This window comes from Saccopteryx leptura, chromosome 2 (genome assembly GCF_036850995.1).
Source record: "Saccopteryx leptura isolate mSacLep1 chromosome 2, mSacLep1_pri_phased_curated, whole genome shotgun sequence".
NCBI lineage: Eukaryota > Metazoa > Chordata > Mammalia > Chiroptera > Emballonuridae > Saccopteryx > Saccopteryx leptura.
The window spans coordinates 219015792-219041821 of NC_089504.1; the positions used below are offsets into that span (position 1 = coordinate 219015792).

The 26030-nt window shown below is 42.8% G+C and overlaps 1 protein-coding gene across 1 annotated transcript in view; it reads left to right on the top strand.

Annotated features, from left to right (window-relative positions):
• DSCAM (DS cell adhesion molecule) overlaps positions 1 to 26030 on the top strand; it is a 636673-nt gene that overhangs the window by 566772 nt on the left and 43871 nt on the right. Inside the window, exons 21-27 of the mRNA XM_066370162.1 lie at positions 7349 to 7502; positions 10761 to 10878; positions 13145 to 13308; positions 15160 to 15258; positions 18501 to 18689; positions 20270 to 20560; positions 24191 to 24367. Of these exons, the coding sequence (XP_066226259.1) occupies positions 7349 to 7502; positions 10761 to 10878; positions 13145 to 13308; positions 15160 to 15258; positions 18501 to 18689; positions 20270 to 20560; positions 24191 to 24367 (1192 nt within the window). The remainder of the gene's footprint in view (positions 1 to 7348; positions 7503 to 10760; positions 10879 to 13144; positions 13309 to 15159; positions 15259 to 18500; positions 18690 to 20269; positions 20561 to 24190; positions 24368 to 26030) is intronic.

Here is a 26030-nt window from a genome sequence, read left to right on the forward strand (position 1 = left end):
GCTGGACTCTGAGCTCAGACACACACACTTTTACGACACATGGTGTGGGTGTGGCTCAGGTACCGGACAGGGTAGGGTTAGTAGAATATGACACTGGCCATGAGCTGGAGCTGGACTGTGGAAAACTGTATAGGTCAATGTGGGGATTTTGAACTATTTTTAGCTAAAAGAGAGAAGTCAAGAAATTTGCACAAGGTAGTGACATGATCAGATCTAGACTCAGGTGTAGAGATGTGGTGTGTTATCTTTTATATATATAGTCTCTCTGAAAAAGGTCATTCTTCCCCCTCCTTTAACCCATTCTCAATGAACCAGCCAATAACTTCTCAATCTCTCTGTGGAATCTGTAATTTAATTTTCTTTTTTTTAATCATTGTAATGATCATTCAAATTCACTGGGCATCCCTGCCCTGGCCAGTTGTCTCGGTGGTAGAGCGTCGGCCTGGCATGTGGAAGTCCCAGGTTCAATTCCCAGTCAGGGCACACAGGAGAAGTGCCCATCTGCTTCTCCACCCTTCCCCCTCTCCTTTCTCTCTGTCTCTCTCTTCCTCTCCCGCAGCCAAGGGTCCACTGGAGCAAAGTTGGCCCGGGCACTGAGGATGGCTCCATGGCCTCCACCTCAGGCACTAGAATGGCTCTGGCTGTAACAGAGCAACACCCCAGATGGGCGGAGCATCACCCCCTGTTGGGCATGCCAGGCAGATCCCAGTCGGGCGCATGCAAAAGTCTGTCTAACTGCCTCCCTGCTTTTTTTTTTTTTTTTTTTTTTTTTTAACAGAGACAGAGATAGAGTCAGAGAGAGGGATAGATAGGGACAGACAGACAGGAACAGAGAGAAATGAGAAGCATCAATCATCTGTTTTTCATTGCGACACCTTAGTTGTTCATTGTTTGCTTTCTCATATGTGCCTTGACTACAGGCCTTCAGCAGACTGAGTAACCCCTTGCTCGAGCCAGAGACCTTGGGTCCAAGCTGGTGAGCTTTGCTCAAACCAGATGAGCCCGTGCTCAAGCTGGCGACCTCGGGGTCTCGAACCTGGGTCGTCGGCATCCCAGTCCAATGCTCTATCCACTGTGCCACTGCCTGGTCAAGCTGCCTCCCCGCTTTTAACTTTGGAAAAATAAAAAGAATAAATAAATAAAAATAAAAATTCACTGGGAATTAAGGGAAACTGTCTCGAGGCTGTAATTGGTTAAAATGCTGGTGACATGCACTTTCAAGTTGGGAGAAACCTTGGCCTTGAGAATCCTAAGCCCAATTTTGGACTTTATGGAGCAGGAGAAAAGAGAAGCCAGCCCTAGAAATCTCATTTGGAACCTAATTTTGCAAGACAGCCTGCCCAATTTTGCAGAGAAATTGCCAATAAGTCTCCTGGCCTTGCAGTGGTGCTCATTCAGACCAGGTGGACAGCACAGTTCCTGTGGAGTGTATGCCCTGGCTGCTACTCCGAAGGCACAGTGTACAACGTCCTTTGGGTCGACCAGTTCTAATAGAGTCCAGCTTTGAAACCATCTCTTCTTTTTGATTTGGCCTGACACAGACTTGTGGGACTATTTAAGGAAATAAATTGGCTTCAAATATTTTTTAGTTAAGACAATGAAAATGGCTATTTTTCTTCCAATACTGCATTTTATGTGTATATTCTTTTTTATTAACAAGAATAGCCTATCCAGTCTCACTAGTTTCTTTCTTCCATGTGATGAGTTATATGATGGTAAACTAGGTCTTTTTGAAGACTTTATTGAATAGGTGATAGCAGTCAAGTTAGTAAAGCACAGTCACAAACAGATAATGTGCATGGCAGAGGGTGGGACAAAGGAGAAGGGATAAGGCGAGATTGCAGGAAATGGAGGTGATTCTGTTAGAAAGTGCCTGGGAAATCTAAGGCATGTCAGTCTGGCTTATTAGGCAGTTGCCCCTGATTTGAACAGTAGCATGGAGAGACTAGTTTCTTCCATGCTTTTTCTGGATATCAATTTAATTCACTTACAATACATTATAACAATGACTTTTATTTTTGAAAGGCAAAAAAAGTAAAATATGTTATGATTAGAAGGTTTTTTTTTAAATAGCCATGGTCATGTATAAAATAGCAACTACAGAGATCTCAGTAAAATGCAGAAGAAACCACCCAAATTGATTCATATAAAACAAGTATTTTTAATGTACTATTTTTTCTATAAGTGCTGAATACCCACCTTATCCCTTTAGGAAGGTCTTTGTGCTATATTTTATCTGCTTTTAGAGATGAAAATAGTGAAATAAAATGAAAATAAATTGAATTAGTATATATATTACATAAGAATTTTAAAAACAGAGGCAAATTGTTTTTAATTGATCTGGTTAATGGCCCATTGTTAATGTCAACCAGGCCGTTTCTCTGCCACCAAACAGAAGTTTATATATTTTGAAAGAACCATTGCCCAAGAATTAAAAGAATTATCCATTTTGTTTATTCTGCTTTAGGGAAGGTTTTTTTAAAGAAAATCACTGCTGTGAGCATTCTATCTATGAAATCAGAGCATTTGAGGGGTTTTTTTTTTTTTTTACTGCGTGTTAATAATTAGATATAGTGCTTTTTAAAGTACCATAGTTCTTAGTAGAATTAGTTTTTTATTTAAAAAATTAATTAAGTTTTTATTAAAAATTAATTGAATGTTTAAGTGGCATTTTTTTAATATCCATCAGACACACCGAATAATTTGATCTGAGCAGCCTGCCCTCTACTTATTTTTTATTGTATTCAAATAATTTCTAGGTCATTATGAAACACATTTAATACCACAGACACTCCCTCAGTTCAACCCAGTTAGCAGCTAGTGGGTCCCGACTCTGCAGGGCTCTGACCTGGACCCTGTGGCTTCCTGGAGGGAGGGTGAGGAAGGACCACCCTTGGAGAGCCTGAATGCTGTGCAGCAGGGGAGAGATGGGAGGGGCACACAGGCTAGGACCCAGAGGAGAATGAATATAAGGATTGTAAGAGACACAAACAGAAGGCAGATAGGGCGCCCAAGGGAGGGGATTAGAGAAAGCTTACATGGCTCTACAAGTTCATCTGTTGTGCTAAATAGTGTGAGGGATTTGGAAATGAATTCAGCAGTTATTGGGGAAGCATCCAGTTTTATAGAAATTACTAAAGAGCCTCTAAAGCAGCTCATGGTGGCCAATTTTATGTTATATACTGGTTTAGGCATTAAAAGAGAAAGACTTCACCAAAACCACAAGGCAAAATAATTCTGGAATGAAAGCAGGTCTGGAAGACACTGCCCCTGGGCTTTTCATGGGGTTACACTGAAGCACTAGAGCCTTCCAGCGACCTTTCCATTCTTCTGAGGAGTATACTGTCAAGTTCCTTAGAGATTCATGCCTCTATCTACCAGACCTAACGCAATGACACAGAAAGGCAGGCCACTTGAATGTGTGCTGTCTGGCTCAGGGATTGTAACACTTATACCATTAGATGCATTTTCCACACTGGGCACAATTTTTTTTTATTAATTTTAATGGGGTGACATTGGTAAATCAGGGTACATATGTTCAGAGAAAACATCTCTAGGTTATTTTGACATTTGATTATGCTGCATTCCCATTGCCTAAAATCCAATTGTCTTCCGTCACCTTCTGATTTTCTTCATGCCCCTCCCTTCCCCCAACCCCCTCCCTCTCCTCCCCCCCCACCCTGTAACCCCCACACTCTTGCCCATGTCTCTGAGTCTCATTTTTATGTCCCACCTGTGTATGGAATCATATAGTTCTTAGTTTTTTCTGATTTACTTATTTCACTCAGTATAATGTTATCAAGGTCCATCCATGTTGTTGTAAATGATCCGATGTCACCATTTCTTATGGCTGAGTAGTAATCCATAGTACATATGTACCAAAGCTTTTTAATCCACTCGTCCTCTGATGGACACTTGGGCTGTTTCTAGATCTTTGCTATTGTGAACAATGCTGCAAATGGGGGTGCATGTCTTCTTTTCCAACAGTGCTATGGTGTTCTTGGGGTATATTTCTAACAGTGGGATAGCTGGGTCAAAAGGCAGTTCGATTTTTAATTTTTTGAGGAATCTCCATACTGTTTTCCACAGTGGCTGCACCAGTCTGCATTCCCACCAGCAGTGCAGGAGGGTTCCCTTTTCTCCACATCTTCGCCAGCACTTATTCTGTGTTGTTTTGTTGATGAGCACCATTCTGACTGGTGTGAGGTGATATCTCATTGTGGTTTTAATTTGCATTTCTCTAATGAATAGTGATGAGCATTTTTTCATATGTCTATTGGCCATCTGTATGTCCTCTTTGGAGAAGTGTCTATTCATTTCTTTCACCCATTTTTGGATTGGATTGTTTGTCTTCCTGGTATTGAGTTTTACAAGTTCTTTATAAATTTTGGTTATTAACCCCTTATCAGATGCATTGTCAAATATATTCTCCCATTGTGTAGTTTGTCTTTTTATTCTGTTCTTATTGTCTTTAGCTGTGCAAAAGCTTTTTAGTTTGATAAAGTCACACTGGGTACAATTTTAGGGAGGCAAATATGTTAGACATCTTATTTAAAAAAAGAAAAAGAAACTTAGTATAAATATTTTTAAAAATCAAACTCATGAAGTTTCCACTTATTTTTCTAGGAATGTTGCCACTATTAATCTTGTCCTCAACGATGAGAGAAATCCTGTTAGAAGAAAAATTCAAATGATTTCATTCCTAGAGTTTTAGCAGAAACATGTCAGAATCCTATCTTGCCTCATTTTAATTAAATCCTCCATTTGCCGAGCCATGATCATTTTTTGTTCTGTTGGGACAGAGACTTACCTTGTAATTTACACACTGGGGTTGAACTAAGTAAATGCCTATGCTTTCTAACTCCGTGACCATTTACGAGCTCTTGCTATTACTAAGCCTGGAGCTAAGAGTCCTTACATGAATTTTCTCACCACAACCCGAAGTGGCGATGTGTGAGACAGGAAGTCTGGGCGACTGGCGCCAGGTGGTCTGTGCCTCTTATTGTGGAGCATCAGACATGGACCTCTGCGCTTTCGGCGGAGTTCTATTGGTGTGCTACCGAACAGTGAAAACCATGAACATCGTGTTTCTAAGTGCAGAATTAGTAATAGCTCCATAGATAGCCTGGATAATGTTTTATATTTTAAATATGTGTCTCAAACAGAACACCAAAGTCTTCCCTCCAGAACATTATGGATGGGTCCTGGTATGTTACATTGGCTAGAGGAAAAAACTCACTCTCTATTCTGTAATCTCTGATAGACAAAGAAATAAATAACTTGGCTGCCTCTTAGAACCATTTCCATTTAGAATAGCTAATTAATAAATGTTAGGTTATCTACAGGTTCTGATAGAATTAACATGTTTAAATACATTTTAGATGAGAAAAAACAGACTTTCTCTCGAGTGGTTAACAGGAATGTATGGTAGACACAGGCTAATTGGTGACCCTGTCCACAGCTGTCCTGTCCACTTTATCATGCCAGGCAGAGAAGAATGAAAAGTGAGCTATGGGGCAGAATTCCCTATCAAGAACCATGACTCTGCAAGTCATATGCCTGGCACCAAAGCTTTCCTAACGTTGATTGTTTTTGTATTTCCTCAGATCATAAATTAACACTAAAATCTTCCTTTGAAACAAATGTTTAGCCCAATTATAATCATGCCTTTCAGATTAATTCACATTTTGCACACAATAAAATCATCTGGAGGCCCTGGTCGGTATACTCAGTAGATAGAGCATTGACCTGGTGTGCAGATGTCCCAGGTTCAATCCCTGGTCAGGGCACACAAGTTAAAGAAGCAACTATTTGCTTCTCTTCCCCTCCCTCTGCCCCTTCTCTTCCACAGCCAGTGACTCAGTTGGTTCAAGCATTAGCCCCTGGTGCTGAGTATAGCTCGGTTGGTTTGAGCATCGGCCCCATATAGTTTCAAGTGGATCCAGGTCAAGGTGCACATGGGAGTCTGTCTCACTATCTCTCCTTGTCTCACTTAAAAAACAAAAATCTTCTAGAATAGTTAATATTCCTGTCAGCTCTGAAGATGATGAGCCTGGAGAGTTAAAGATCTACTAGAAGAAAATCAAATATTTAGGTATTTAAATGTTAGGAAAGGTTTTTTTCCCCTCCCCACAAATGTCTCCTTCTGCCGTATTTGATTCACTAATCCCTTAGAAACACTGAGCATTTCCTTTTCTATATGCCACATTCTTTATCTTGTGGTGGTTGGGAGTCAAGTTCCACTTTGTTTCTTTCTATTCCTCCATGCTCATGTAACACGCCACAGTCTTTGGTGTATCCTCCTCACTGTAGGGTCAGGAGAAGCCTGGAAATAAAATTGATCTCTTCTTCTCATTGAGCATTCCCAGAATGTGGAAGGGAGTGTCACATAGTGAAATGTATATAGAAATTAGCAAGCCAGCTGAAATGCAATTAGATCATTGTGTGGGAAAATCTTGTATCCAATAAATAGAAAATGAATAAAATCTAAATATAAGCAATGCTTTATAGCTCATACTAAAATACTGAGGAAATGTTTCATAAGAAAGTGATAATGCATCCTCCCTCTTTCTCAGAATAAGCATTTTCAGCTGAACATTAAGGACAAGGATTTAATCTAATAGATTTGCTTTGCTACACTCAGTGACATATTTTTCCCATTTTACTCTTTTTTTCTTACCTGTTGCCTTGTTAAAAGTGGTTTAATTCTGTACCCTTTATGGATAAGTGATGCTGTTTAGACTAGATGTTAGGTAATTTGCAGGGCACTTATCTACTGGAGAAATCACATGCCTAAGAGCATCCCTCTCGAAACATCCAGCCTTGCTCTCTCTTCTACAGGACCAATGTGTAAGCTCCCACTTGGTCTCTCAGTTCTGTCTCCTTGACTCAAGGAGCCCTTCCTGGGCTCCCCTCCCTGTGCCATGGCCTGGAATCTCTGCAATTGTATGCCTTGCCTCATTTGTCCCCCACAGTTCACAGACCACTGGCCTTCAATACCTCGTGTGCAAAGCCTTGGTAACTGGTGTTCTTTAGTTGTTTCTGGTAGGAGGGAAAACCTGTTTCTTGCTACTCTGTCTCAGCTAAAAACAGATGTGTAGTCTGTTCTCATAGTTTAAGTGGTTAATTTAATTCCTCGTCAGTGGCTGTCAAAGCTGCTTTATAGAGAAATGTAGACTATGGGGAGATAGATCTATATGTGGAGATAGCAAATCCAGCCTTTTAGAGAAGGATTAGTGGTGGGTTTTGTTTCTTATGATAGGTAATGTGTGACTAACCATTCTTCTAGGAAATTCCTATGTGCCTTTTACCTCCTTGAATGTGGGAACCTTTCTGTCTCCTCCCACAGGTGATCAGCGAGTTTGAAGCCTCTCCTGACTCATTTTCCTACAGAATCCCTAACCTGAGCCGGAACCGTCAGTACAGTGTCTGGGTGGTGGCTGTGACGTCAGCCGGGAGAGGCAATAGCAGCGAAGTCATCACAGTAGAGCCCTTGGCTAAAGGTATGCCACCAGAATCAGGACATAACTTCTCATTGCCATTTGGCTGTTTTTAAGTCTCTGTTCTATCTGAAATAAAGCTTACAGTGCCCTAAAAAAATCAAGTAAACCAGAATATTACATGTTATCACATTTCAGCCCAAGAAATAGTGTTGCTGCTAGCTGGCACTGGGCTTTTGTGAAAATCAGGAAAGAACCCTCCTAGAGGTGAACACAGCACTAAGGGTGAGTGGCTTTACAACTCAATGTGTCTTTGGGAAAATTAGAAAGAGGAGCCCCCACTCACCCCTTTGCGTAGGTGAAAACCAGGACATCACAGCTTCCCAAGGAAGTGCTACTTTCCTCAAAGTCAGGCATCACACTTCCTAAAGAGAAATGTCTGTATTTTGGTCTGTTGAATTTGGAACCTTACAACTATAAGGAAATCATGTGCTCTTCTCCTATTGATTGAATGCTATAAATAAAGACCTTAAGTAACAGTGGGAAGTCAGAGTCACCAAATGAAAAGTTCCTGTAAGTGAATATGATACCTTCACACTGAGATGATATACTGGTCCTGTAAAGCACATACTTGTAGGCACAGAATATTCTTATTCTACTTCTGTTCATTGCTGCCATCCTGTGTTAAGGATTGCCCTAAATTAATACTTATCCCAAGTAAATGTATTTATATCACAATCCCAGGCCAGCAGGGCATGCCACCTGATTTTGGAATATAATTTATTACCAATAAGGCCCAGAGGTGCCTGAAAGAGAAATAAATATTTCAGGATTCCAGTGTCACCTCTATGAGCTCTTGTGCTTGTAACTGTGGTAGCTAAGACAGAGGCAGAGTGAAACAGTGAGAGGAAGATTCAGAGTAGTGTCACACTGTGAATACAGATATAAAATAATTGTATAGTTGATAGGAAAATTAATTAATGGATTTTTTTGGTTAGTTGTGTTTGGTTATTCTATCTAGCCACCCCTAACATTTAGAAAACAAGGATCACCAATGGGCATAAGAACTGCTCTGTGGGGTCAGAAAGGAACTGTGACATCGATGTAAGATTAGTACTAGCTGTATTTCTTTCCTATGTTTATGTATCCAAAGTTATACTTCCAGGCATAGCCAGAAATGTCCCAGCTAATGTAAAAGGATGTGATATAGTCAGAGGAGTCTCAACTGACAACTGGCTACTACCACAGGAATGAAATTTGTCTGGGGAGAATAAATGCCATGAGTCATTTAGTAAAAGGTTTTGAATGCCTATTGTATGTCAGGTGCTATGCTAGGGAAACACAGGTGCCTGACAGCTGAGATCAATATCCTGAAAGCTTCAGTGGCTCAATATAATAACACAGTCAGTCCAACACAGATATTTCTGGGCAGGTGGCTCTCCTGGGTGGCTCATTCCATGTGGTGATTCAGGGATCCAGGCCTCTTCCATCTTAGGATTTGAAATCATTCATAAATCCTGCACTTAAGTTTAGGGGTTCTAGCCAGCACATTAAAGAACTAAAATGGAGTAGAATGGAAGAGAGTCAAATAGTCTAAACTAGACTTGAAAGAAAGTAGACAATATCAGAATGCATCATACCCAGTAAATATTAATTTGTGGGACTTTCTCTTCATGCACACATATGTCCCAATATGTGTGTAGCTTCAAGCTTTCAATGTAAAATATATATATTTCTCATAGTAGGAAGAGGGCTGTTTAAAAGCTTGAAAGCCCCTAACTTCTACTGGATTTCCCTAATCATTCCTGTTTTGCTTATAGAATATTCTTCATTCTATAAGAGGATGGCCTGATGGGTCTGAAAGGGAAATGCCAAATACCAAGGCTAGAAATCCGTCTAATGTTACCTGACCAGGGTATTTTTGTCGCCATGATGAAAAACCAGAGATTTCAATGACTCATAAAGTTGTCTCTGCCCTAGAATATTCCATTTAATGGTGAAGGGTGCCATCCACAAGCCATTTCTGAAGACCCTGCTCTAAGGAGGAAGAGCCTGAGTTTTCCCCTCTATCAGGGAACATTGCTTCAGGCACATTGTTACATTTTGCTGTAATATTTGCTGTAAAAACAGACCCAGCTTCGGAGTCCACTGGCATTTCCTCTCTCTGTCTCTCTCTTTCTCTCTGCTCTTGCCCACAGCATTTAGAACAAGAACTGGAGTTGTTTGGTAGCCAGCCCTTCAGGGCAAGGCTTGTGTTTTAGACCAGGATGACTCTATCATAAGTGGGCTCCAGGAGCCCCACCTTTCCTAGAATTCCAGAGCTTTCCTGGAAAGTCTGCTTCCTACACCTATTGGCCAGTCCAAACCCTGAACCCAAAATCGAGCAGGGGTCCCAACACTGTTTCCATCTTTAGGGGTCTAGAATCAGATTAGAGCCACATTCCACCTGCAGTCTCCACGTTCATGCATCTTGCTGGGCTGAGCTTCTGGAGGGAGCATCCCAGAGAGCTGTGTCCCAGTACAGCAAAGGTCAGGCAGACAGCGTAGCTCCAGAAAATTGGTGTCATGGTACCTCAGTCACCTTTTGTGTCTCACTCAACAAGGTGGCACAGTAACCTGTCCATGCTGGGTCCCCCTGGTCAGTAAGGAGGCCCCTGCTGCCACAGGTCCACCCTGGGCTTTTTCTTCTCTACCTCTGAGCCCTCCTGCTACTTTGGAATGGTGCCAGTGCCAGAGGCCCCTGGCAGCGCACCTGGTCAAGCACCTGAATCTCTGTCCTAAGCAAACTGTTATAACTCAAGGGAGGCCACTTCTGAATATGTTTATTTTCCCTTACACTTGTGCTGAAGATCAGGTTGATATAATAAGGTTAGGAAAGTTGTTCCAGTCTTGCTCCTTCCTGTCTTACGTATCTTTATGTTTTGTATTGTCTGTTCTCTCTGATATTAAAAGTATATTTTAACATGCACTTTTAGGTGTTGAGATAAATTGTTTAATAAAGTGTTTTGAAAAATAATTGGGCTCCTAGAAAACAAAGCTTGGAGCTTCTGGGCTTATGAAGCCCCGAATATTTAATGTGGCTCCTTGTGTTTATTCAATGGAGGGGGGAAATTGCTACAATGGGAATTTTCAGCTATTTGTATGCTCTTACAATGAAAACCCCTTATCAAACCCTGAAGCCAGGGAACAATGGTGACAGGTGGGATGTGAATGGCAGGACCACACCCCCTTTTTTGGATTGCTGTATTGGGGACAGCCATTTGACCTCTGTGCAGACAAGTCTTTGAACTGACTGGGCTTCTCCTCTGTTTGGTGCCCCAGCTCCAGCACGAATCCTGACCTTTAGCGGCACGGTTACTACTCCATGGATGAAAGACATCGCCTTGCCTTGTAAAGCTGTTGGGGACCCTTCTCCTGCAGTAAAATGGATGAAAGACAGGTAACCAGTAACCCAATGTATGCCTTAAGTGACACTCTGGCATTACAGCAAAGATACTGTGTTGGGTCTGGTAGTCTAATTTTATATTCATTTGCATTAGTGAAAACTAAGAAACCTACCAACTCTTCCCAGATAAAGTGGATGAGAGAGGGGAGCTGATTGGCCATATAAATACTCCATAAATTCAGAGCCTTTCAAGTCACAAGAGAATGAGTGCAAGTAAAGTAGGCTAACTGACCCGATAGTCTTTTTTTATTTTTGAGAGTGAGTTTATTATAGTTGGAAAAAGAGCAACAAACGATAGGCTTAGGATAGAAGAAGCAACAGGAGAGGGCCTAGGCAAGCAGTTTTGGCTCTCTACAAATGTTATGGGAAAGAAGTGGGCCACATTGGACTGCATGAACTCACTAAGAAGTAGAAGTCATAGTAATAGAAGCGAACCAAGGCAGGGCTTCTGCTCATCACTGAAAAGTCAAAGAATAGGGGGCTTTGGAGACCAGCTGCTGCTGCCCACTGCTCCCCTGGTTTCAAGTCTCATAAGAACCTTTAGAGCAGACGTCCCCAAACTACGGCCCGCGGGCCTCATGTGGCCCCTGAGGCCATTTACCCCCCCCCCCCCCCCCGCCGCACTTCTGGAAGGGGCACCTCTTTCATTGGTGGTCAGTGAGAGGAGCACTGTATGTGGCAGCCCTCCAACAGTCTGAGGGACAGTGAACTGGCCCCCTGTGTAAAAAGTTTGGGGACCCCTGCTTTAGAGTATAGGAGAAAGAGAGTAGAGATACATGCCTAAGGGAGCCAATATTCTTTGTGGAAGTTTTCTGTGCCTTATCACGTAAATTTCTCATATAACTGAGATGAATGTACCCAAGGTTCTTTTTATTTCTTTTTTTTTTAATTTTTCTTAAGTGAAAAGTGGGGAGGCAGAGACAGACTCCTGCATGTGCCCCAAGCAGGATTCATCCGGCAAGCTCCCTCTCTATGGGGTGATATTCTGCCCATCTGGAGCCATTGCTCCGTTGCTTGGCAACTGAACTATTTTAGTGGTTGAGGTGAGGCCATGGAGCCATCCACAGCACCTGGGGCCAACTTGCTCCAACCAAGTCATGGCTGTGGGAGAAGAAGAGAGAGACAAAGTGACAAAAGGGAGAAAAGGAGGGGTGGAGAAGTAGATGGTCACTTCTGTGTGCCCTGACCTGGAATTGAACCCAGGAAATCCACATACTGGGCTGATACTCTATCACTGAGCTAACCAGCCAGGACTCCAACATTCTATAAGACTTAGCACTCATCTCTTCTACCAAGATGGAGTTAGGATCAATAACCCTAACTCCAATTCTCTTAGAAATAACTGTAAGAAGTGGAATGCATTAAGACTTTGCTAATGTAAGATCTGGTTTCCCATACTCAATAGTAACTTTTAAAATAACAGCAGTGAAGGCAGAAGGGAGAAAGTGGGTGAGATATATTGTGTCTATGTAACTGGTTAAAGTGCTTTATCTCTATTCAGAGGAAGAAATTAGGATATTAAGGGTGGAGAATTCCCAGTTGAATGAAGAGTTTAATATAAAATGGATTCACAAGAGACCTATTCTGAAATAAAAGCACTTAAAAGGCAAACTATTGAAATAATGGTCTTGGTCCAATGCCCACTTTTCTCATCTCTTTCAAAGTCTGTTAATCTGAGGAAGAATGTAAGCTCCCAAGGTCAGGTGGCATTCTGCCTGAGGTGGGGATGGCCCACATGACTGGACAGTCACCACAGTGGCCTCGGTTACAATGGCAAGGGAACCACCCTCATAGTAGGGTCAACTCATCACCCCTTTGACATACCACAGCTTATTTTAATGTCAGAATCATTGACAATTGTATGAACCTAGAAGGGATCACACAATTTAGTTGTCCATATCCATGGCTTGGTCAGAATGGCACTTCTCTCTACAGAAGGAATCTCTAGAAAGGGAAAGTCTCGGGTGCCCACATGGTGGAGGAGGAAGAGGCCCACTGACGACATGACAGACATGGAATCCAGGCCCCCACACAGACCTAACTTCCATGCAGCATCTTTTGTTTTATTGTGTTTTGTTTTTGCGAAGTACACATCTCAGCTATCATATTGTTTTCGTGATATAATCATAGTTTACTTCTAATTAATACAAACTTCCAAATGCACTGTTTGCTTCAAAGAGAGTCTGGATGCTCTTCCCCAATCTCAGCTAATTTGGATTGTAATTTTTTTAATCTGTGCCTTTTTCTTCCTGTGAGGCAGTAACGGGACACCCAGCCTGGTAACGATTGATGGGCGGAGGAGCGTCTTAAGCAACGGGAGTTTCGTCATCCGCACGGTGAAGGCAGAAGACTCCGGCTACTACAGCTGCATCGCCAATAACAACTGGGGATCCGATGAAATCATTTTAAATTTACAAGTACAAGGTACAACACTGTGGGACTCTTTGTAACGATATTTTTGTTTTGTATGCCTGCCTATAGGCAAAGTGTTGCATCAAGCAAGTTGAAAAATCAGCCTTTATAAATGAGCTAATCACTATTTTCATGTTGTAAATATATATGTTTGTTCTGGAAATATAATCAAACAAAGAAAATAGAAAGCATTCACAATCTCAGAGATAACACTGGTTACATTTGTGCATATAGAGAACTATTCTCATTTTTCTTCCCATGAGCATCCCTGAGTAAGTCCCTCTCGATAACTTCCACCAATTGCATGGTTTACTCTGCAATATATAAACATAACCCAGAAGACACAAACAAAAAAATGTGTCTGAACTGAGGTCTTTTATGTCTGCTTATTAACTAAAATTCTTATATGCAAAATGTGAAAAGGACACTAACTGAAACTCCACACTGCTATATTTAATTTTATTTTTAATATAGCATGTGAAATTTTTCTTTCTTTAATTTTTATTGAATTTCTTGGGGTAACATTGATTAATAAAATGATATAGGTTTTGGATGTACAATTCTACAATATATCATCTGTACATTATATTGTGTGCTCACCACCCCAAATCAAGTCTCCTTCCATCACCATTTATTCCCCCCATTACCCTCTTCTACCTCCCCCAACCCCTTCCCCTCTAATAATCACCATACTGTTGTCTTGATGGCATACACAAACAGTACACAACAAGCTTAATGTTGCAAATTAAAATCAAGTGAAAAATTCCTGATGGCCACTGACCAGGTTCATATCTGGAGGCACACTGATGTTTTATTAGTAGAGAAACCAAAGTGCATGCCTCTTTGGATTTAAGTGTTGTCACATTAATAATCACAGCCAGTGAAAATAAAATCAATATTGTCCTCAGAGGAAGGGAAGGGGAGGAGAAAACTACAGTACAAAAAATAATAATAATGCAAAATTGATCTGATATTTCAAGCTGATTGAAGTCAGGAAAATTCTAAAACATTTTGGAAGATAAAATGCTATATTGTAACTCTAAAGAAATAGGACCATTTTTCATGCCTCTTTCATGCCTTTGGGTTAATATATCGGCTTCTCAGAGGAAACCAGAAGGACATTTTATAGAAAGCTTTCTCTATAATTTGAGTAACCTGATTCTGAATTTCCCTGGCGTTTCTGTCCTCCGCACTAATCCAAATAATATCAAAGCCCATTGGTTAGAAGTATGTATTCTTCAAAACTTGTTATGAGCATTAAAGTTCAGGTGCTCTCACTCAAAGGCACACCTTTGATTTCTGGAGCTCAGTGTGTCTGTGTGTGTGTGTTTGTGTGTGTGTGTGTGTATGTGTGTGTGTGTGTGTGTGTGCACGCACGCATGCTGTCCTGGAGGAGTAGCTACAAATAATGAAGAATTTTGCAATTATTTTCCCCACAAGCCACTCTCCTCCCTTCTTCACATCCCTGAGAACAGAATAGTGGATGCCGCTTATCTTCCTCACTTGAATCATGGTTGAAATTCAGGGTAAAACACTGCATGTATCCTTTGTGAGCTTAAAGAAGATTCAATTAGTGATGAACAACTCAGACATTCAAGCAATTGGTGAGGAAATGAGTTAGATATAAATTCAACTAGCAACGTGGTTGAATTCTTTTTAAATAATAGATTCACTCCATTCTATCTCTTTAGCCCAGGATATCAACTAAATAGACACTTTGACAGAAGTGAATCGCATATTTTGGCAACTTTAAACACTTATTTAATAAATGGCTGTTAAAAATGATTTGGTAAATGACTGTTAAAGAAAATTAGAGATGTGAAAAAACTAATTCTTGTTTTCTCACAACTGTTTCTTATCTAGTGCCACCAGATCAACCTCGGCTCACCGTGTCCAAAACGACGTCCTCTTCCATTACCCTCTCCTGGCTCCCTGGAGACAATGGGGGCAGCTCTATCAGAGGTGATAATAAACAGATTGTCCACAATGATTGATGAGTTGCCATTATCCATAGGCTGATAAGTGACACATCTTCATCCTATAATTTTATGTTAGTTTATTCCTCCAAAAAAATATATCCTATGATTAATTCTTCCATTACCTAAATAAGAAACTGCACCTATTTTTATGACATTTGTTGAAACGTATTATTGCTCATCTGAAGAACCCCATCCACAAAATTATTGTGTCTTCAATCTGAGTTAAAGAGTAACAGGTAAAAAAAAGAAAAAAGAAATTTGGAAAACTCTCCCCCAAGATTCTCAAGATTCTGCATACCATTTCCTACCTGTGTTGTCATCACTGTATCATCTATTCATTAATGTACTCAGTCATTCATTCAAGTAACCATGGTTACTGTTGTTATAAGGTATTGAAAGGTGGAGAACTTAGAATTTAGATGGACAACAATCTGTTTGCACAGAGCTTTTGCAATGAGTGCATAGTAGAATAGAATAAAGGAAGTTTATACAAAAGGAATGAGATAGCGTGATAATTCTAGCATATGTGGAGTTGGGAAAGCATCGTTCTGTGTGAGTTGTAGATCAAGGAAAGGGGGTCGTTCCAGGTGAAGAGACAGAGGGTGCACAGGGGTGAGAGGCTGAATGACCAGGGAGGTTCTCAGTGGGTGGGAGAAGATAGAAGTCTTAGCTTTCCAAAGGCAGGGGATATTCTTTCTTTGAGAAAGGAGGAAGGGTGGTGAGAAGTCAAGTGGAAATGTGGGGACATTTTAGGGTGAAGCCAGTAGGACCTGGAGCCCCACCTTCTCGCTCCTTCCAGCATATGAGAACAAGTTGTTGCGTCCCTTTCCAGCTTTGCACTCAGTGACTGCAGCCAGGCTGGGCGTCTTTACCAACCATTGAAATCAGAAATGCTACCAATAAGACTCTTTCTTTCTCCCTAAGAGCCAGTTGTTAAACATGTATTAGCACTCCCCTGGGTGAAGGGGAGGATCTTCCCTTTTTTAGGAAAGAGGTGAGATTTTTTTTTAATTAGTAGTTCGGTGATTAGGGGTGAGGATGCTCTTGTGGGTTTGAGGAGTGTGGGAAATGTCTGTAACAGCAGCCGTATGAGCATACAGGGCGTCATTAATAGAGGAGTGAAGTCATCGCCAAGTGGGAGGGAGGTCCCAGCTGCAGATAAACAGCACAAATTGTAGTAGTCACAGTTACCACAGTTTAATGACTTTCTAAAGTGATGCTGGGCAGCTGGGAAGAAAAACAGATCCCAGGTGACCAGGGTTGGTGACTGGCGAGATAAGTGAAGCAGGAAGTCAGAAGATGAGTGAGACAGGCTCCTTATTAAAATGGTCTATGAGAGGTTCTAGGCTGACTAGACTAGAGGACCTTTATATGGAAAGGAAAAAAATGCACTGAGGGCAGAGTCCAAAGGGCCTTCATGTCATAGGCTGAGATGAAGTTTTGGTTCTGCAGGTGTGAGAGCACGGGAGAGGTAGTGGAGGACAAAGTCAGAGTAGAAGGACTGAGGTGAAGTCACTTTTAGTGATGAAACGTTTTCAAGAAAAGGCAACCAGTGATTCGCAAAACACACAGATGGCCAAAGCCATTAGGATGGGGTTTCCATAACCAAGATTTAGAAAAACTTCCTAGCAGAGGTTTAGGTAGAGGAGATTGTTAGGAGAGGATAATCCCACAGTGTGCAGGGCACCCAGAAGGCGGTTTAGACAGAGCTGGAGTAGACATCAGGATGTGATGGTGGAAGCAAAGAGCACACAGATCCATCACACACCTGTCAGGTCATAAAGGTGCTGTGACTAGTGAAGATCAGGGACACAGACAAGAAAATGAGGATCAGGAGGGAGGAGGGACCCCAAGGCTGCAAAGGGCCAAAAGGTGGGGCGAGAGAGGAAGGAGTAGGGAAGACACTGACCATGACCGTGGGAGGAGGAATCAAAGCTGGGTGATCTCCATGTAAGATGTTTGGACAAAACTTAATGCTGCCAGTTGGGGTTTAGGGGTGTCTATAGTAAGAAGCACTTTGCCAGTGTTAAAAATGGAGCTTATGGCAAGATAGAAAATACAAGTGCGTTGGTGTAAGGACGCCGTGCACCAGTCAGGCTAGTCCTGGATTGCCTAGGTGTGCACACCTAGGAGACAGCTATGAAGCAGATAGGATATGTTTGCCCCAGGAAGGTGGCTGGCGTAACAGAGATGGTCATCACAAGGAGGAATGTCTCAGTGACCACAGGGGTGAGGAGCATGGGCTTTAGATTCTGACATTGGGGTTTGAATCTCACGGACCCTAGGATGGTTACCTAACCTCTCTGGACCTCAATGTCTTCATCTGTACCTTGGAGAAAACAATTGCTATTTCATAGGTTACATGAGGTAATGCATGTAACTGGCTGAGGATAACACTTGGCACATAGTGAGAGTTCAAAAAACAGACAATTGTTGTTAGTAGAGGTGAAGTAGAAGTGACGGGAGTCGTGTGCAGAAAAGAAGTGTTGTAGGGATTTTTCAAACTAAGGTGAAGCCAGGTTCCCTTTGCAATGTTGGGAGGGCTGCAGGGTTCAGAGCTGAGTTTCTATCTGGTTGTGAACTGAGTAGAGGGTGGTCGAGGGGATTCCTACAACCACTGATAATATATCCCTTTCCTAGAGCTTTGGTTCTCTTAAAAATAACTAAGCCTCCTGCCTGACCTGTGGTGGTGCAGTGGATAAAGTGTTGATCTGGGAACGCTGAGGTCACTGGTTCAAAACCCTGGGCTTACCTGGTCAAGGCACATATGAGAGTTGATGCTTCCTGCTCCTCCCCCTTCTCTCTCTCTCTCTCAAAAAACTGAGTAAAGTAAAAATTAAAATATTTTTAAAATAACTCAGCCCCAAACCATGATCATGCCCAAGATTTCGGGCACATGTGCTATGAGGGGCAGCCATCTAGAGACTGAGCGTCCATTCCCCTCTGCCTAGTACACCTTCTAAAAGGGAATGGACAGAAAGCAGCTTTATCGCCACCACACCACCCAGCAATGCCACCATAGTAATGCCCAGTGTGGCCTAAATGCCCCACTAATCAATGTGTCCTCACCGCCCTTCTCCCACCCTGGAACCAGGAAGAGTTCCAGCATTTTCTTCTGAAGACATGAACATTTTGAGAGCTCCCCTCTGTACAAAGTGCAAACATTGCTCAACTCCTGCTAGAAAGTGAATAATGCTCTTTTTGAATATATCTTGTCTTCTCAAGGCTACATCTTGCAGTACTCGGAGGACAACAGTGAGCAGTGGGGAAGTTTTCCCATCAGCCCGAGCGAACGTTCTTACCGCCTGGAGAACCTGAAATGCGGGACCTGGTATAAGTTCACTCTCACCGCACAAAACGGAGTGGGCCCCGGGCGCATAAGTGAGATCATAGAGGCAAAAACACTGGGGAAAGGTATGTACGCCTTCTTCTTGTCTCTAGATTTCCTCCATTTTCTGCATTGAAGGGGGGATTGCAATCACAAATATGTCCTATATTTCGCATGTTTGTTTGTGTGCTTGAACTTTATTCCCAAGATGGGTCTGATGGTGTCACAGCACAAAGAGAGAGATAGCTGGACCTTGTAAGTATTCTGGTTTTGTGTGTGTGTGTGTGTGTGTGTGTGTGTGTGTGTGTGTGTATGTGTGTGCGTGTGTGTGTGTGTGTTTCAATATCTTATTTGCAGTTAAAGAGTGTCATTTGAAAATCAAGGGCTTTCATACCAAACTGAAGTATCCAGCCTGGGCAGTCATGAATGTGACATTTATCCTCTGACCATCTGATGTGACCTTCCCCCTTTCCACCCCAGACCCCCTCTATCGATAACTTTCATGTTGCCTCCTAAGCCCTGCTTTTCAGGTGGGAAGTGCCTGGGGCAGATTGTTAACCTTTAATGTGAGGTGGATTCTTTTATCTGAAACTTGGACCTTCAAGGAGATGAACCCCAAGGGGAATTTGCAGCCCTGGGAGACCAGGAAGAGGGAGGGTCATAGCTGTAGGTGAGTGTAACTGAGGAGGTTGAGAGAGGGCCTTTGTAGGTTTCCCTCGCATCTGCCTGCTAACCAGTGCAGTGGGCTGGATGGCAGGGGAGCGAGAATCGAGAAGGCAGAGGTGTTACTTGAATCTGGTGCCTAAGTTTCAGATAGCATGTGGGAAGGGTTCAGATGATGAGAGGTTGACTTCTGCAGAAACACATCCATGAGATCTCTGGACTCTAGTGTGAAGCATTCAGATAGTGAGGGATACCTGTTGATGGTTTTCTAATCCAACCCTGTCTTCTCTGAGTCAGGTCCACCCCAGAAAACAGGTGAGCCTAGCACACCACAGCAGGTCTTTCAGAACCACTCAAGTATATGCATACATAAAAATAGCATGTTCCTTAGGGAACCAGAGCACAGGGGGTCCTCAGGTTATGACACAGTTCCATTCCTACGACAGTGATGTAAACTGAATTTTGGTATAAGTTGAAACACACCCTAGCCTAAGACAAATGAAACACTTGTGCTTTTAATAATCCAAAATGGTGGAGGTAAGCATACTGGGGACACCAAATCACTCACTTACATGCTGCATTACTGTGTATTCTTCCACTGCGGGCAACCAAACTAGTTTGCCCATGTAGGCCATAAGTACAATCTAATGGCATAAGTCAAAACACACATATCTCAATTGTTTTAAGTTTTTATGAGTGTGAGCATTGTAAACTCAAAGCATCATATGTTAAGACTGTCATAAACCGAGGACCCCCTGTATACCCAAAGTAACCTCTATCTACCCAATTTTCTCTCACACCTAGGTCACTGCAGTAGGAGACAGCCTACATTGGTCCATAAGGGTCCTATCAATAGTGGACAAGTTGGGAGTGGCCTTCGACCCCAACTTGGACTGAGCTCCCTTCTTAGATGAAGAAAGGAGCCCGAGGGGAATGTGTGCCACCTCTGACGGCTCTTGTTCATGTATCCCACAGCTGACCCCCACTGTGCCTTCTCCTGCAGAGCCCCAGTTCTCCAAGGAGCAGGAGCTCTTCGCCAGCATCAACACCACACGTGTGAGGCTGAACCTCATCGGCTGGAATGATGGCGGCTGCCCCATCACCTCTTTCACACTAGAGTACAGGCCCTTTGGGACCACAGTCTGGACCACAGCTCAGCGGACGTCTCTCTCCAAGTCGTACATATTGTACGACCTGCAGGAAGCCACGTGGTACGAGCTTCAGATGAGGGTGTGCAACAGCGCCGGCTGTGCAGAGAAGCAGGCCAACTTCGCCACGCTCAACTACGACGGCAGTAAGCTGGCTGGCTCTGTGGCCCTCCTGTCTATGTCTCAGGACACATGCACATGCTCGCTATCTCTCTTCCATCTGACATTCATCCTTGGCACAGAGTGACTGCTGCCCACAGATTCCATTAGGCTTTGGGGCCACTCCCTCCAGGGCTCCCTAGTTCATTGTACCCACATGACCAGGGCTGCCATCCAGAAATAAGGGTCTGAGGGCCAACGGGACTGTCATTAGGGAGTCTTGGTGCAGAAATGATTCTCTTTGGGTTGAAGGATTCTTCACCATGTGGTTCTGTACCTTGTCAATGACTGTGAGCTAACATTGCTTTTGTTGTCTCCCACCCCTTTCCCATCCCATCCCAACCCACATAAAAACTTTTTGTTTTGTTCTCATTAAGCCCTTAAACTGCATATGCAACACCAATATTTCATGATAAAAGGGCTTATGTTCATCTCTGAGCAGAAGTAGAGGCGCTGATGGAAGAGAAGTATGTCATAAGATGTTAGTGCACATATACTACATGAGCGCGTGCACACATGAAGTTTGCATGGGCTTTTTGAAGACCAGATGGGGTGTCTTGTGACATTTAGTTGTCTAAAAATAAACAATTGATTTTTATTCTTGTTTTCTAAAACTACTATTCAAGGGCCATTTATTGATATTTGAACAAATGCCCAGCCCAAGGAAGCTGATGGGTAGTGTGTCTTTAGAAGGTGTGTATTTAGAGAACTTTAGAAAGTCCAAGTAGCAGCATGTTGGTATTCATGCCTGCAGCCCAGCAGTGATGTCTCTCAGGGAGTGGCCGTGACTGAATTAGGGCTTTAATCACAAGACAGAACCAGTTGCAATTAATCAGAATGTCTGGGCTCCTGGCTTAGCTCCTGTCAGTGCCTTCTGTCCCGTCTTCGTGGATCAGATCAGACCACAGTGTGGATGACTTAGCCTAGAAAGTCTGTGCCTGAGCCTGAGCCAGCACCCCAGTACTTTATTTACCTCTAGGCAGGCTAGAGAATGTCCCTCCTCTGCTTATGTGCACTTGGGACCTTGATTAATTAACCCTTTGAGTAGTGAGTTTTTTTCACACTCGCTGACCTCTGGGAGTGAGCATTTTCCCCCAAAAATGAAATTAGTTCTAGTTATAGTTTTATTAACTTAAAATCATGTTTGTTTTATAACAACTTTATGGAAACAAGAAGAACATACATTTGCCTTTTTTAAATGTTGCCTTATACATTTTTAAAATAAATTGATCGTACCCTGAATGGTCAGGAGGCATGAGGATGTACATGAATGTTCGCACTACTCAAAGGGTTAGTTAAAGCTCTGGAACTTCCCTGGGGAATAGGTCATACTGTCCTAAGAAAAAAAGGCCCATGAACCCAAGGATCCTCAGGATAAATCAAAGGACATTCATGAGGTGAGGTATACTGGGACACTCATCTGGACGTCCTCTCCTGGACTGTCCCAGGTGATGGCCTTCAGCTGCCTCCTCCCACTCTGGCCCAGTGTGTACACTCACCTGAATTTCCTGTCCATGGCCATATCTCTACAGAGTCTTCCTTGGCCAGAGTTCAGGCTCATCTCCAGTAGTTTAAGCCTGGCTGCAAGAACATAGGAAGGTCCTCAGGTGAAAGCTGTCCTGGTATTGTTACACCAGCCTGGCCCACCCCTGTGACACACTCTTCCCCATGGCAGTGGGACAGCCAGCCCAGCTCCTGGATGGTAACAGTTCTTCTCCTGGGCAGATGCATTCCTAACTTTCCAGACCTCAGTTCCATGTGACAGCATTCAAAGATGCTCCTTCACACGGGCAGAGTGGCACTTCCCACATGCTTTCACCTCAACATCATTTAATGATTTGGTCTTATAAAACAAAGGGTTCTGACACTTACCAAACACTTTACTTAGTATTTAAGGCTTCCCCAAAGTCTTTTCCCAGCAGGTATCTATTTGGGTAGCAAGTAGATGTCTCGCTTTAGAATTTGTGCTAACCTTAATTGACACAATCATCATACTCTGACAGGCAGCCTCTCTGTAATCAGTATGGATGCCAGAGTGATCGATATGCACATTGGCAGGTGATACGTTTATAACTAACCGTTTAATTAGGAACCACTTATGTGCAGTTTAGTTAGAAAGTGTGGTTCTAACTCAAAAAAGTGTTCCACAGATTTTAAATATTTGTCATTTCTAAAATAAAAAGTGTAAATGTTCTCACCCTATCCAGGATCTTAGATTATAACCATGAAAAGTCCTGCATTTAATTTTCCAAAATCTGAAATGATTTTATTACTCCAAGAAACAAGACTACACATTTATATTTTCCTTGCAAAAGATGACAGGGTTTTTTTGAACCAATTTCATAGATATAGAGCTTTAATATCTCTTTTGTCACATCTGCCTGAAGAATTTTCTTCATTTTGGAAAAAAACAAACATTCACAATGAACCTCACATCTACACGAGTCAGATTTTGGATTCTTCCATTTCTTTCTTTGGCTCTTTCTTCTGCCATTTCCTTAGCCACACCTGTCTGCTTGTCTTTGTGTTGCCTTGGCTCACCTGCATTTCTCATGTGCCTCTTACCTGGGCTCTGAGCATTTGTAGACTTGGGTTTCTAGCCAAAAGCTAAGGTGAAAGGACACTCGTCTTGGCCTTAGCAGATTGCATAGAGAACTGGGGTTCTGTTATCCCTGCTCTGCTCACTGAATACCAGGTCCCGATCATGTTTGTTCAATGGGAACTGTATTATTTTTTTTCTAAATCACTGGCATCCTGGTCCTTGTTTTACATGGAAAATACAGTGGGGTGGACTGGAGCATTTTACGTAAAGGAGGATGCCAATAGCACATGGCCCATAAAATGTGGATGTCCACGTCTGAATCTCTGCACCATTATATTCAGCCTGTGCAGAGAAATCAGCTTACAGTAGTTCAGTGCTCAGCCTGCTTAGATGCTTCATTATCATTCTAAATAATTTGAATTTCATAGTGCTGTCTGACAGGGTCTGGCGCAGAAGCAGCTTATGTTGGGTACCTGGATGGTTCCCCTCTAATAAGTGGTTTGTGGCTCTCAGACCCTAAAACAAGAGTTTCTAAAGTAGATTCGATCTTTCCCCTGTGGTAAAAATCAAGTGAATAACCAAACAGAAGGAGATTTTATGCTCCTTTCAGCTAGGTTACCTGACACAGTCTCTCTGCAGACTCTCTTCTGTTCCTGGGCCAAAACTATTGTTTCTTCTTTGATGTGCTATTTTAAAAACAGTCTCTATCAGTTGTGCTCTGGGTGGCACTTGAGTCCAATAAATGCACGTGGCTTTTTTCAGTATCTCACCTGGACATTATGCATCCAGGTGCCCACACCCAGCAGTTGCAAAATGAAGTCTCTTTCAGGGAATTGTGCTTTACCCTCAGTGTAGATTCTGACCTGATATGCCATAGACTAAGTGCGAAGTTGAGCAGGAGGAAGAGAGTGAGCAAATAGATAAATTAGCAAGAACCTAGATAAAGACTTTTTCTCATTCCCCATCACCAAGGACACCTTGGATCATGTTGTGCGATGGTTGTAACCCATCATCCCTAAAACTCCACCATGCTGTCTTCATTAATAGCCATCTAACATCATGGCCCTGCTTTCAGGTACAATCCCTCCACTCATTAAGTCAGTCGTCCAAAGCGAAGAAGGGCTGACGACCAACGAGGGGCTCAAGATGCTGGTGACCATCTCCTGTATCTTGGTGGGGGTCCTGCTGCTGTTTGTGCTGCTGCTGGTGGTGCGGAGACGGAGGCGGGAGCAGAGACTGAAGCGGCTGAGAGGTGAGTGGAGGCCGGCTGTCACGCACCAGGCCCACTGTCACTGACTTTTCCTCCAGAGCCAGGTCCCCCATCGGCCTGATCCTGCGATGTCCCTTCAGCAAGACTGGACAGCCTTCAGGGAAACGTCCTAAAAACCACTCAGAAATGGAGTGAAAGTCACTCTCCTAGATCCTTGAGTTCTTCAACCCTACTTTCTTTCACTTTTAGCCAGTCCAGTAATGCCACCAATCAGGCTTCCTTTGAGAGGACCTACCAGGTGTGTTCTGGAAATGGGAACGATTTCAATGGTGCAAGAGGAAATTGAGGGCTGGTGATATTGGTGAAGCATTACAAGGCCGAAAACACACTTTTCCGAATTAGAAATTTGAGCTGGAGCCCAGTGGAAGAGAAACTAGGCTGGAGGAATCCACTGTTGGCAGGCCCCACAACAACAGTACCCAGCTCCAAATTCGGGTGATGAGGCTATGTCCAGTTCAGGCCAACAGCCGTTACTGCCCTGGCTCTGTGGTGTGAGGGCAATGAGTTCTTTCAAGCACAAAACCCTATCTATGCACGACAAATGCATCTGAGTCCTTTGCTTTTTACTTACTGTCAGAGTATTTAATGGGGTCACCTTTTGGTAAAATGCACATGCAAGTTGTTGGCATTTTAGGTCAGTGCAGTGTGGAGTAACGTCATGCAGGGTTCTGTGTATTCCTTAAAGTGGCATGTGAGGAGCACATCTGGAATCACTCCCCCTCCCCAAACACATCTGTGATCTCCCAGAGCCTAGCAGATGTATGTGGAAAGCACTACTCCTCCGTAGAAACTGAAGCTGGCCCGGATCTAGTTAGAGCAGCAGGACACGGTGGCATTCCTGCCTGTGTCCACTTACCAGAGCTTTCCTCCTTCTGTGACCCTACCACATTTTACTGTGGATTTGCTTCCACTCTACCAACAAATTAAAATATTTGAAGTGCCTGGCACTCCATCTGTACACTTCAACAGAAGTTTAAATCTTCTGTAGCCCGGTAATTCCAATGCAGCATCCCTCTCATTCCAATAGCTTCATAACCACTGACTACTTACCTTGTCTTGTTGCAGACCCTCCTTGAGAGAGTCCTGTATCCTAACCCCACATCAGACATTTGATGTATAAAGACAGAAAGAAAGTGCCTCTGAACTCTAGGTTTAGTGTGTGTGTGGGGGAGGGGGGGGGATCGGGGGAGACACATTGATATCTACCAGGAAAAAAACAAAAGATGTCGTGAATGCTAAAAAGGAGCTTCAAATTCTGTGTAAGCACAAGACAAGGAGTGATTAATCCCCTGACTGGGGAGGGAAGGAGAGGCCGGTTAAGAGCTATATAATTCAGCACTGAAAAAATATAATATTGCCTGAATACATTGAGAAATTCAGTACAAGATGAGCTGTGCTGAGTTTCACTAACAGTGTTCATCACTAAATACCAAAGGGACATTTTTATAACCCTCCTTCACAGAAAACAGAAGTCTCATAGGCTGGATATTAGGAACATTATTATTGAGGTACCAATAACAGACAGACCAAGAAAGGGTCTGTTCTGTGGCATGTAGACAGCTTAGTTGCATTTAGAAGACTATGAATTGCCCACATTTCACTTTAATAAACCAACATTTTAAATATATATATTTTTTATTAATCA